We start from the raw sequence: 13,451 nt of genomic DNA, 5'->3' as shown, positions 1-13,451 counted from the left end.
AATTTATGTTTTCGGAGTGGAGTTTATGTAAAGTTCGACTTTTTAATTTTCTGGGTGTGGTTGCAGCTGTGTTTGGATTTGATTGAGAAATGGGTTTCGGAGAATCTGATGGAATCGATGGTGGGAACGGACGGTGGTGATTTGAGCATAAGTGGGATTGCAGCGTACCAGCCGTTTGATGGAATGACTAAGCTGAAAGTGGTATGATTGTTTCTAATCTCTGAAACATTGTTGGATAATTTAGTGAGATGGTACTTTAATACGTTATAATCGCTCTTCTGATATAGTTTCGGTTGCGTAATTGGTAGGATAGTACTATTTACACACTCTTTTTTCTAATGGTCGAAAAATTGAGAGGTGTGTGTTACAAGTAAAAATGGACGTGTGGATAGCACTACCCAATTTGTAAAGTGCTATGCTACATTGCTTCGAATTTTCGCAACCCATCGTAGGTGGCGGAGAATTCTGTGATTTCTCATCAAGTTTCCCGAGCTTTTTCGCAACTATGTAACCAAGAGTCGGAAAATGGGACAAGTTAGAAAACTGGACCACCAAACAATTAGAACAAAAGATACATTGATGACAACAGAAACATCAGAGAAAAATAACAGCACCTCCTTAATAACCGATTGGAGTGAACCTCTCGGCGCTGATTTTGCTTGGCCAACCGACTCGCCGTGGGTTTCATTAACGTTGAACTCCTTGATAGATGTGGTGACTTACCCGGGGACTTCAGTTTGGTTTTCGGAGTGTCTTGAGCCATGTGATTAGAAAACTCTAATCGTGTCGAAAGTTTAACATAAAACATAACAGTAAGATACAATTTCATGTACCAATTCAGGCAAAGCCGATTCAGAAAACAGAACTAAAATTTTCCGAGTGTAGTAATTTTACAACGAAGTATCACATTGCGTCAAAAATCTAATAAGAAATGAGGTAGAATGTACCTTTGTCATTATCTTCTACGGGTGCAGAGACCTTTGCTTTCATGCAATTATTCAAGTTACTGCATCTAGTAACTTCAACATCTTTCGATTCCGCGGAGGTTTTTACAGGTACCGGATGATTCTCTTGTTGCCAATTCAACCATTTTTCAAGGAAAGCTAAAGGATTTGAAACAAATTAAACAAAGGAAAAACAAAGTTAGTGGTAACAAATTAATCCAATCAAATTATAATATTTATAATTCAATTAATCTCTAATCTGTTCATATAAAACAACGTAACATAACTAAAATGCATGAACTTAACATGTAGATGCTGAAATTAATTAGCAGAAAACGATCATTAATTAATGTGGTAATCATAGAAGATGATCCAAAATTCATTGTTTTTGGGACATGCTAAGAAAACAACAAACAAATGATCCGGAAATCGCTTACGCGAGGGCTTATAGCCTCCGGCTGACCGGAACCATTCCTCCGCCTCCTCCGCCTCCCAATCAGATTCCGGCCTAGTGAAATCGTAGAATCTTTGGCGCATCGAATTCGTAGTCCATGTCAATTTCATCCCCCTCGAAAGCCTCCCTCGCGAATTCCACCATTTCTTCTTCCATCTCTCTCTCCTCCCTCAATCTCTGTCTCCCCTCCCTCCATCTCTCTCTATCTGAACCAACTTTCAGGCAAATGAACCAGCCAATTCCATGCGCGTTTTAAAATTTATTTCCTTTTTATATCACAAATATTTTGGATTTTTGTTTTGTCAAAAAGCTTTAGGAGACTTTCGAAGAAGCGATCGAGTTCGAAACTTTCCCGGGAAATCAAAATTCAGAAACAGAGGGAGAGAGAGAGATTATATGTAAATATATATGTATATATATGTACGTAGAAGTTTTGATCAAGGTTAATGTGAAACCTAATTGGAAATATGTGAAGGGAAGAAACGGAAAGGTTTGAATATTTGTTTGGGGCGAGAATTTCGGGTTGGTTTAAGAAGGCAAACGCAGCCAGAAAAGGAAAGACGACGACGACAACTTTTTTCAGCGCCCAAGTTTGAGTGAAATGTTCCTTCTGTCCAGAATTTTGAAATCGTGGGATCCACTCCGCCACGCCCAACGCTTGCATTTGTGGGCCCTCACCTTTACATCTTGCACCTAACTATTTTTTTTTTTTTTTTGTCCATCGATAAAATTTGTTACATTAAATGTTAGATTAGTTATTGATGGAGTTTGAATCAATACTGTCATGTAAGCACTCAACACCTTTTCACCACTGTGCATACAAAATATGTGTGGCTGGATCAATCTGTGCATACAAAGGGAGAAAGCTCAATCCTGATTCATGAAATTTTTGGCCAAAAAAAAAAAATCACGATTCATGAAATTTCTATAATCCACAAAATCTACCCTTTGATTAACAAAATATCTTAGAGATTACAAATTAATATAAAGAATATAAAATACTAAAGAATTGGTAAAATAAAAGATAGTAAAAATTTATTATTTTAACATCAATTATCAAAGTGAGATTAAAAAGAGCATACGGTTTATCATTCTCCTAGAGAAAATTAATTAGAAAGGATATTTTTATTGCAACCACCAATAAAATTACAAGGAAAATGCTAGGAATACGACTGGACGACACAAAGAAAACAGAAGAAAAAGAGCCCCTCCCAGTCAACAAGCAAGAGAAACTAGGATACCAGAGCTAACAACCAACTCTTAACCAAAACATGCAAGAGCCCCTCCCAGTCAACCTGCAAGAGCCCCTCACAAGTTGGATTCAAGTATTCGACCAGAGAGAAAAGTTGGAATCGCGCAGGACGTGAGTTTCATATTCACCCCACCTTGGTCCGACCTTGTAAATAAAACGAACATTTTGTACATGTTCAACAATCCAATAATGTTGGCCATTTTCTGGATCCATCTGTCGCGCAAACTCCTTTGGCATGTCATAGAAATCAAGAGTTGTCAGATTCCGGAGATGGTGGATGCCAGAGGGCACCTCCTTCAGTTGTGGGGAAGGTCGAATGTGAAACTCTTGGAGAAAAGGCATGACACCATTGTCTATGATCAATGAATTTAGTCCCACCATCTTTGCCGTGAGATTTAGCTCCCTAAGTTTCTGAAATCCTCCTTCCTCAAAATGCAGCTGCACACCATCATATGCATTCCTACCCAAAGTTAGCATCAACAGATTAGGTAGATTTTGAAGGGCTTTTAGTGGGGAATCTCTCAACCTTGACCAATAAATGGTTATCTTGACTATGTGTTGAAGATTTGAAATCCAACCTGGCAACTGCTCTAAACACCCTATCAAGCAGAGACCACGAAGAAATTCTGGTGGAGTTGAAATGGATTCTAGATCAAGGACTTCATCTTCATTTATTGCAGTTAAAAGTAGAGATTCAAGGTGGTTCATCTTTTCAATAGAAGCACACACAGCCCTTCCATCTTCACTTTTCAAGTTTTTTAGGCCTAACTTCCGTAGCTGTCTTAACTTTCCCAGTTCTTTGATTAGCCTGATCCCTCCATGATTCACCTCCACATAGGACAGTTTTTGCAAAGCTTGTAAGCATCCAATACCTTCATGTATCTTCACTCCTTTTTCCATATTCAAGAACAAACCCACGTCGCAGTTGTAGTCACGATGGTAGGCCAAAAGATGCCGCAGCTTAACAAGCTTATTGATCTTGGCTGGTATTTCATACACCAAAGACTGCTTTAGATCCAGGGTTTCTAAGTTTTGCAGATTGCCTATGGAGTCTGGAAGCAACTTCACCTTTGTATTCCTCAGGCTTAAGTACGTCAAGAGATACAAATCCCCCACATATTTCGGAAGTTGATTGATTGGAGCATCCGTGAAATCCAATACTTTCACAAGTTTAATGTTTCCACTCAATGTATCGAAAAAAGACTCGGGCCATTCTTCTAGGTTGAAAGTAAATACGGAACGAATATGAGATTGTGTAATGCTTCCCAGGGCCCCAAAGGGACTGATGTTCATTGAGAGACGTCGAGTTGTTGGTTTAAAAGTCGACTCGTCTTTTGATAACACATGACAGAAGCTCGAATCCAGCCCCTTTTTAAGGAGGACGTCGTGCAATAGATCATGAACTCTACAAGCTCGAGCTTTTCCATCAATGTAAACTTCTGAAACTTGAACCAGGCTTCTGTGAATTAGCTCCATCAAGTATTCCTCTCCAACCTCTTCTAGTGTCTTGCCCCTCTTCGGTTTCACAAAGCCTTCAGCGATCCACAACCGAACTAATCTTATGCAATTAACTGAGTAATCCTCAGGAAAGATGCCAAAGTATAATACACACGATTTGAGGTAATACGGTAGATGGTGATAGCTGAGGGATAGGATTCTTGTGAGGCTTGTAAGGTGGGGATTTCTTTCTAACTCTGAACTTAAGCTATTGTATAACTTCTGCCACTCAGACACAACTTTAGCTTTGGTTGACAGCAGACCACCTACGGAAACAATTGCCAAAGGTAGTCCTTCGCATCTTTTGACGATGTTAAGAGACAACTCTTCCAACTCTTCAGGACACTTTCCCTCCAATTCAAACTGAAATGCCTTCCTACAAAACAATTCCCATGCCTTGTTTGGAGGCAGATGCTGCAAGTGATGAAGATGAACAAAACAAGATCTTTTGCAAAAGTTGGCAACATCTTGAATCCGTGTAGTGATAATTATTCGTCCGCCTTTATTATCGGGTAAAGCATGTTCTATTGCCCCCCAAAAATCTACTTTCCACACATCATCAAACACAACAATGTACCTCTTTTGCTGCAAATACTCTCTTGATGTGCTAATCAGGGACTCCTCATCCATTGTGTCAATTTCCTCTGGGAAACGCTCCTTCCTTGAACTGTAGAACTTTTTTATTACCGTCCTCAGAAGATCCTCAACCCTGTACGACTGGGACGCTGTAATCCAAGCATAGCAATCAAAGTGTGCCATCACCTTCGGCTGGTCATACACTTTCTTGGCAAGAGTGGTTTTCCCAAGTCCTCCCATGCCAACCACTGATATCACTTCACGTCTCGGCGCTCCTTCTATCAACAAACGAGTTAGCTCATCTCTGGCAGATTCAATCCCCACAATTTCAGCTTCCTCAATGAAAAGGGAAGCCACTCGAGGGTCGTTCGACGGTAGAGTCTTTTCTCCACTGCTCTGCCCTTGCTGATCACTGGATTTGAATCCATATCTTTCACTTCTATCCTTGATTTCACGAACCAATTTTTTTATACCGTCAACTTTCGAAACTATCCCATCCTGTGATCTCATTTTTTGAACCAACCGGATTATGTTATGGAAAAAACGAATGAATCCATGGTGTTGATGATGCTGTATGATGTGGAGCAAATATTCATCGATGACATCTTCAATGTAAAAGGCTGCTTCTCTTACTTGATTGACCCAAGTTTTAACACCGTCGTTCACAGTCTCTCCATCTGCTGCTGCAGCCTTAGCATCTGCTTCCTTGAGGAATGATCGGATGCTCTCGAGTTCATCTTTGATGAAACCAACTTCAATACGTGCATTTCTCGAAAGGTTTGCTTCTGTGGTGATGAGTAGTTGAATTAACTTGTCGATCACAAAGCATACAATCTGTTCTGCCATATAATATGTGCAACCCAACAACCCCAAGCAATGTGCCTTTCGGTTTGGGTGAGCAAGAAGTTGTTTAGATGCAAAGGTAGAGAAACGAAATCTGAAAAAGAAGAGGATGCAAGAATCAGGAAGAATTATGAACAATGGGAAGCAGATGGCTTTGGTATCAAGAGAATCAGAAACATTGAAGCAAATTGATACCTTTCTTATCCACTTGAGACATGGGCTATTGCTTTTCCAATGGCTTTGTTTTCACTTTGTTGAAGGTGAGAATTTAGTGCCAAATTGTGGTGGGCCACTTATTGACCCAATTGCCCATTAAGTTGTTTTGTTTATTTGATCCATGTGAAAGCCACGGGTGGTTTGAACTTTAACAAAAGTTTCCGATACTGTTTACGTTAATGAAAAATCATATTTTTACATTAAAAAATTAATCCTAGTAACATTCAATTTACCCTTTATTTTGTTATTTTCGTTAAAATTAAAAAATTTCAAACTATTTTCATTAATTTTCGTTTGTTTTAATTGGCAGCAACGGCTGCATTTGTTAAAGAAGCCGAAAGCAAGAAAAATAGAATAAGAAAAAGAATGTGGGAACATGATGAGGAGGCATAATGATGATGTTTGTAGAAAAAAAAAAGAAAAGGTTGATTTTTTGTCTCTGCCCTCCCACTTTCCTTGCCCCTTATTTTGTGCGTTAACGGTTAAGCCACGTCAACATTTTATATTATTTTTTTATAGAGATAGTAAGACAAAAAATAATAGTAATATAAAATGTTGACGCTCTTTATCTTCCTTGCTGGATCTTGCGGAGAGATAAGTAGAGGAGAGCAGTAGAGTGTGAGGGTGGAAGCAGCAGAAAAGAAGGTGAGCAAAGGAGAGAGCATTCGGCTCTCCCATTTGAAGAAGAGCTGCTGCTCTCCCCCTTTTGTTTGTAACTCCCTTTGTAATCAATCAATCCAAGATATTGGTGCCACAATTTTGTGGCTTTTGGGAGAAGGGATTAGGTATGTGTTTATTCTCCATTTGTTCTTTGTATGAGTGAGAGTTATTGAGTGTATGTGGGTTTTGGGATTTGAGAGTTGAACTAAATTTGTAATTTTCATTTTGACTATTAGTGTCATCCCGACCCGGGCTCCACCACATCCCGAGCTCAATTCCGCCGTAGCACGATATTGTTCATTTTGAGCTTCGACCACGTCCTTACGGTTTTGTTTCTGAGGATTCACGCGAGTAGAACTTCCAGTGGATCACCCATCATGGGAATGCTCTAGCCCATTTCTCGCTTAACTTCGGAGTTCCTACGGAACCCGAAGTCAGTGAGCTCCCAAAAGGCTTTGTGCTATATAGAGGTGGGCATGTACATATAAGGCATAGAGGATCCACTCCTCACAGCGATATGAGATCTAACAATTAATCGAATTTTCTCACCGTCTTTGAACTGGACGTAGGCTTACGTCGAACCAGTATAAATCCTCGTGTCAATTTGGATTATTTGTCTTGTCATATTTTGCTGTATTAGCTTATTGGTTTCATATTTCATGCTTCCACACAACTATCTTTGGTTAAAAATTCACCTTGTCTTGAAAAATTTGCGTAAGGATACCCAACAATAATAGCAACTTACATGAAATGAGTTCATCATCACTGTTGCGCCTCAATTCAATAAGACAATGTCATGTGGCATTGTATTATTAAATTGGGATGCCACGTTTACAATGAATCTGTTCCACATGAGTCCTCACCAATCGTCGCATCTCCTAGAAGAATAAAGTGATGGCAGCTAGGGAAAAAAAATGAAATTTGATAATTTCACTGCAGCATCCTGAGGTGCAGGGTGCAGGGTATTCTGGTGTTAAGTAGGACTCGCCTGTGCGCCTTCACAAGCTGGAATCATGCAGGTTGTGAATCTCGTGTGTGCAGCATCTCGTCCCACGCTTGTAAATACAAATAACATGTCGTTCGTATAAGCTCAACAATCCAATAACACTGGCCATTTTTCGGATTCACATCTCGTTGAATTGTTTCGGCATGTTAATATATCTAAGAGCTCTTAGATTTTATAGATGAAAGCAACTTCAATGCGTATATTGATGAACCAATATTTTTACTATATATTTCGCCTTTTTATTTTTGTTTTCTTGTTTAGTTTAGTTGAAAGTTTTAAGTATTTGTGATATTTTTGCCATATTGTGTTTCTAGGACCAGCTTTCGGCTAAATAAATAAAAAAAATGATGAGGAAACATCATGATTATGTTACGTGAGAAATGAGTGATGAAAATTATTGGAAGTGTGCAAACATAGAAAATGAATTGTGGAAATTTTTTCCACATTTTCTTTCCGCCACTCTCTCTCCTTTTCCTCCTCTATGAGTTCTAAAAATAAGAAGGAAGTTTCAACAAAACACTTCCGGTACGGTTCATTTTAACGGAAAACCACATTTTTACTTGAGGTATTTTGATATGGGTTCAAAGTAACAAAAAATTGGACATATTTCAAAAGTCAAAAGTCACTAAAAATTGAATCTATTTCAAAAGTAGGCCTATAAAACTGGACCTATTTCAAATTTTCCCTTTTTACTTTAAAAAGTCAATATTGGATATTATTCACTTACAACACATTTTTGTTATTTTCGTTAAAAGTCAAAATTTTCAAACATTTTTTATTAATTTCCATTTGTAGAAACTTTGTGTCACTTGTCAATTGGGAGAGGACATGGTAAGCAATTAAAGATGTAATATTAGATTGGCTAATAAAGTTGTAGTTGTGAGGTAGTGGGTGTGCGCAGAAAGCGGAAGAAGAGTTCAAAAGCTCCAACCTGCTTTGGCAACTGGGAATGACCGAACGTTTTTGGAATTTTCCAAGCTGGGACACGGCAAGTGGAGAAAAAGGAAAAAGAAAGGGCACTTTGTGCTTTGCCTTGCCAATCCCACTACCGAAGTGAAATTTGACTTGTCTTCCACTGGGCCTTTGTGGCTGGGAAAAAGCAGATAGCTGCATTTGGTTGAAGGAAGGGCACGAAACAGACGAGGAAAAACAGAAGAGAAGCAAGGAGACGGACGGAAGGCACAGTAGAAGAAGAGAGCAAAGGAAGAGAGAGGAGGATGGAAGCAGCTCAGCAGGAATAATTCATGTAAATAAGGCCATCTCCAACCAAAGAGTCCAAAGGGCCAGAGGGCCGAAAATAGCCCGAAAACTATCTTCAACCGAGGGTTAGGCCAGAGGGCTTTGGAATCTGGAAGGGTCCCACGGAATCGGAGAGGGCTGGCTATTTTTTTTAATGTTTTGTTATTTCTGTCGGTTATAACTAGGGGTGGGCAAACGGGTACAGGAACCGCGGGTCGGGGCGGGTAATCACGGTTCGGGGCGGGTACGGGCCGGTTCCTAATTTTAAAAAAGAGAAACGGGGCGGGTCGGGCCGGGCCTTTGAAATTTTAGGTCCGGGCCGGTTCCTGAAGTGTAGAAAAACGGGTACCCGGACCGGCCCGTTTGTAATTGCAATGTACGTATGAGATTGAATGATAAACTATCATCTAATCTCAACCGTTAGTTTCTACCCTAATCATCCTTCCTCCCGAGTCCATTCCACGCCGTTCGTCCCTCTGACTTCCTCGACTCCAACCCTCAGTCATCTTCTCATATGTCGTCACGACCAACACGACGGCACCACCCATCCTCCCCTCCACGGTTCCACCCACACGACGGCACCACCCATCTTCCCTTCCTAGGTCTCCTCGAGCTCAACTGTCACTGGAGTCCCTCCCCAAACCCAACCAGCCATGTCGAAGCTCGTCGGTGTCCTCGCCTTCCTAACCCTAACCCTTCAATTTATAGCCCACTCCTCGCCAGTAGGCTCCTTGTTCTTCAAATCCCTCCAGTCTCGAGGCTTCGAGCTCGATTCAAGCTCGCGAATGATCCAAGATCTCCTTGCAGTGATACGACCTCTACAGATACGAGAAAGTTTGTGTTTTTACTTCTGATTGTTTGTGTTTTTGTCTCTCCCAAGATCTCCTTTCTCAGTTTTGATATTCTGATTGTTTGTGTTTTTGTGATTTGGGAGAAAGTTGTGGAATTTGAGAACTTCTGTTCGGTCAATTGAAATGGAGGATCAATTTGTTCAGGCCGAGGACTCTGAGAATGTTTGTGAGCTTTAGCATGTCGTTGGGCTCGATTGATGCGATGCCGTTTAAGCTCGTGTTGCTGCTGTTGGAGACACCATTGAAGCCGTTGAAGTAAAGCTATTGGTCGAGCTGGAGGTCGGAAGGGATGGGATCGACGGAGTGGAAGTTTCAATCGGTGCCAGAAAAAAAAAAAACGGGTACCCGTGTACCCGGACCAAATCGGTCCGTTTCAAACGGGCCGGGTTAGGTCCGATTCCTGTTTTAAAATATGGTGTACCCGCTCCGGCCCGACCCGTTTCTTTTAAGCTGCGGTTCGGTCCGGTTCCTTTAAAATTGGGCCCGGCCCGGCCCGGCCCGGCCCGTGCCCAGCCCTAGTTATAACTGACAGAAATATATGCTTTTATTTAATATAAATGTATTACTGTCGGTTATACTAAATAATAGCCTGTATTCCTATCGGTTATAACCGACAAGATTTCTTAAGAAAAAATTCAAATGCAACGGCTAGTAGCCGTTGCATTTGTTTTTTTTTTTTTACAGTTTTTTTTTATTTACAAAATTTTTTATATAACTTCTATTTTTTCCTATAACTTCTATTTCACAAAATTTATTTCATATTTTTTTTTAAATTCCATTTTTTTCCTATAACTTCTATTTCACAAAATTTGTTTCATATTTTTTTTAAATTCTATTTTTTTCCTATAACTTCCTAAGTCATTATACAACATTAAATTAAATTAAGTAACATGAAACAACATTAAATAACATTAAGCAACATAAAAATTATACAACATGAAACTTAAACAACATTTTTAAAAACATTTAAAAACATTTAAGTTGTAGTTTTTAAATAATAAATTATGTTTGGCCATTTGACCCTCGGTTGGAGACGATTTTTTGTGAAATGGCTAAAACGAGCCCTCTGACCCTCTGGCCCTCGGTTGGAGACGGAGGCAAATATGGTCTTGTACTGTTCATTAAAATATTAATATCTTGGAGAATCTTTGAGGGCCAGAGGGCTTAAACGAGCCATCGGTTGGAGATGGCCTAAAGGTTGTATTCTTTCCTTGATTTTTTATGGATAATTTCTTATGTTTTCAGATAAGTATGTATAATTAATTTTCTTTCACTAGAGTGAGGTCATGAGCCTCAACATGAATACGTAGATTTCTCTTTTAATTGCTTAAGTGTTGTTAAATGTTTGCTTTGATATTTTCAATCATTAAATTAAACTATCTATGTGCCTTGATGCTTGATCACCATTAGGATACTTAGAACAGTCATCAAATGTAATTTTGAACGAATGTCACGTTAAAATTGGTTATGCTTCTTGTGATTGAGGATTGTAATTTCTCCTAAGGTAAATATGATACTCTTAGGGATTACATGGTTTATTAAAAGGATTTTCACCAAGATTAATAAATCACTCGTGTTTATATTTAATCTCAATGTCATGGATGAATTGCATGTAGTGGTATGCATTTTAGCTTGAATGTCACAAGTAAAACTACATATGGAAAAACTCAACCTTCAAAGCATGTGTGTTTTCGATTACTTAAGCAATTGGAAGAGCTACGTAGGAGTGTTGTTGGTAAAGGTCGAACTCTAGTGCCTTGTCAATCTAATTTTCTTCAATTATTTCTATTATCATAAGTTTCTACATTTACTTGTTTTGTTTAGTTAAATCACTATTTCTGTAAGCCAATTCCCATTTTATATATTTGTTTAAGTCACGTACAATAGAATTTAGTTTTGTCAAATTAATGTAGTTTGTTGAAAACTGAAATAGAAAGGAATGAAGTTACCCGGAAAATGTAAAAGCCTTGAGTGATGAATGATTCTTAGGATGAGTCGCAGACTAAGTCGCTCTTTTTATCGCAGCTCTACCCAAAGTGTGCAAGCAGTTCACAAACACTACGTCGTCCCCAGGATAAAACAGCCTATAACCTTTTTCTGATAAGGTTCTTCCTTGCACAATGGAAGAACCTTCAAACTTGCACCCTTTCAATATGTTGCTCTCAAAACTTAATTTCAAAAATTATTTATCAGCTTATAGCTCTCTCTCTCTCTCTCTCTCTCTCTCTCTCTCTCTCTCTCTCTATATATATATATATATATATATATTTATTTTTTTTTATCGATACTCAGGACTTGTATTTATATACAAAGTAAAGAAATAGAGGTTGAAGGATTTATAAATTAAGGACTAGAAATCCGGAATAAACCAAAACGTAAAAATCAAAACGGATAGATTATATATGGAGGTGGACGTGATCTTCTTCTCTATTTAGAGAAGGCATATCAAATTTGTTGAAGTAATAAACTTCCTCACGTCTCCTATATAATTAAGAATGGAAATTACTCCTACTTGACAATGTCTCCAATATATTTACAAATAAAAATTACTCCTAATAACAGTTATATATATTTAATGTTTCTAATAAAACAAATCATAAATATATATATATACATATATTAAATAAAAACATAACTGCTCCAACATAGTTCTAATTAAGTTAAATAATCCAAAAACTCGTAAATTGTTTATACCAGTTCTTGAACATGTGTTAAAATCTCTATCATATATCTCTTGGAAGTTTTGCTTCTGTACAGTAGATGAGTAGAGACTTATCAATCACAAAGAATACAACTGCTTCTGCTACTTTTTCATTAACTTATGCAATCAGGTTTTAACACACTATATGTATGCTTGGAGACTTTTGTGTTCTTTCTGATAAGGTTGCAGATGTAAAGCAATGAAGTTTAAGCCATGCGTTTTGCTCTGATCTTCCATTAACATATATAACTGCTTCTCTTTGATTTGAATCTGCCATCCATCACTTAACATGCATAATTCAGATTTAATTTGTTTCATTTTACGTAATTAATTCATGTGGCGAAAACCTCGACTTCTAGCTAAGCTTGGTACTGGAGAAGGGACTCTTTTGTTTCTGCTAGCTGGGTTGCAAATGATATTCAACCTCGCAAGTGGCCTATGATTATCCTCGGAGACCTGTGGTAGGCTTGCCGTGAAGCCTTTCAACCGAAAAAAATCTTACGCACAATGCTTGTGTGCTGAGTAAAAGTTTAATGCTTCAAATTCAGAAACATGTCTGGAACGAATGAAATGATTTAGGACCGACATTCAAACTGAAACTCCTAGCCCTTCATTTGATAAGATAGTGTGAGAAATAATTAGCCAAACACTTGTCTGGGTTGTGAGAAATAATCAATGTTGCCTGCTCAAACACAATCAACTCCTCACAAACATGAATGAAGTTTTTATTTTTTGTTTTCATACAAAGCAAACATCTATAACAGTTAATAATACTAAAGAATAACAGAGATCGTGTCAACAATGACATTTGGCGATTTCATTTAAGCCTTGCGAGTTATATGGGGTGTTCTGGGATTAAAACTCACATGTAGATATGCTTTCACAGGTTGGAATCACGCAGGGCATGAGTTTCATATACATCGCATCTGTTGGATTATGTGGCCAAGTGGCCATATACTTTAGATTAAACAAACCAAAGGTGGACAACACCTTTCCTTGTTTTGGGGAGGAAAATAGGGAAAAGGTTTTTTGTCTTGGTCCATGGGAAGTCACGGTTGAGGTTTTGAATAATAAGTTTTGGTTGTAATGAGAAGTAAGAGTGGGATAGAAGAGAAGAAAATAGAGTGCAGAAAATTGAGAGAGCCGAAGAGAAGAGAGGGAGAGAAAGAAGGTACTGCTACAGTACCATTTTCAGAGAAGGGGTTGTTGTTC

The 13,451-nt window shown here is 38.5% G+C and overlaps 3 protein-coding genes and 1 pseudogene across 10 annotated transcripts in view; 1 reads left to right on the top strand and 3 right to left on the bottom strand.

Moving 5' to 3' along the window:
- LOC126627510 (probable aminotransferase ACS12) overlaps nucleotides 1-13,451 on the top strand; it is a 36,018-nt gene that overhangs the window by 608 nt on the left and 21,959 nt on the right. For 2 of the 4 annotated variants that reach the window (XM_050297095.1, XM_050297110.1), the window contains exon 2: nucleotides 67-201. In XM_050297095.1, the coding sequence (XP_050153052.1) occupies nucleotides 67-201 (135 nt within the window). Of the gene's footprint in view, nucleotides 1-66; nucleotides 202-1,873; nucleotides 2,240-13,451 lie in introns of those variants that run through there. The other 2 variants (XM_050297104.1, XM_050297115.1) reach the window with 2 other exon arrangements.
- LOC126627312 (disease resistance protein RPM1-like) overlaps nucleotides 1-13,451 on the bottom strand; it is a 111,978-nt gene that overhangs the window by 76,653 nt on the left and 21,874 nt on the right. The gene's annotated exons all lie outside the window — the stretch shown is intronic.
- The window catches only part of LOC126627503 (uncharacterized), a 31,359-nt pseudogene continuing 18,304 nt past the window's right edge, over nucleotides 397-13,451 (bottom strand).
- The window catches only part of LOC126627258 (disease resistance protein RPM1-like), a 47,980-nt gene continuing 36,994 nt past the window's right edge, over nucleotides 2,466-13,451 (bottom strand). For 3 of the 5 annotated variants that reach the window (XM_050296740.1, XM_050296736.1, XM_050296732.1), the window contains one exon: nucleotides 2,466-4,324. In XM_050296740.1, coding sequence (XP_050152697.1) covers nucleotides 2,720-4,324 — 1,605 coding nt within the window. In that variant the 3' untranslated portion in view covers nucleotides 2,466-2,719. Of the gene's footprint in view, nucleotides 4,325-12,940; nucleotides 13,126-13,451 lie in introns of those variants that run through there. The other 2 variants (XM_050296747.1, XM_050296755.1) reach the window with 2 other exon arrangements.

This window comes from Malus sylvestris, chromosome 1 (genome assembly GCF_916048215.2).
Source record: "Malus sylvestris chromosome 1, drMalSylv7.2, whole genome shotgun sequence".
NCBI lineage: Eukaryota > Viridiplantae > Streptophyta > Magnoliopsida > Rosales > Rosaceae > Malus > Malus sylvestris.
Note: the sequence above shows the minus strand (reverse complement) of the source record. Positions and strands in the feature narration are given on the sequence as shown.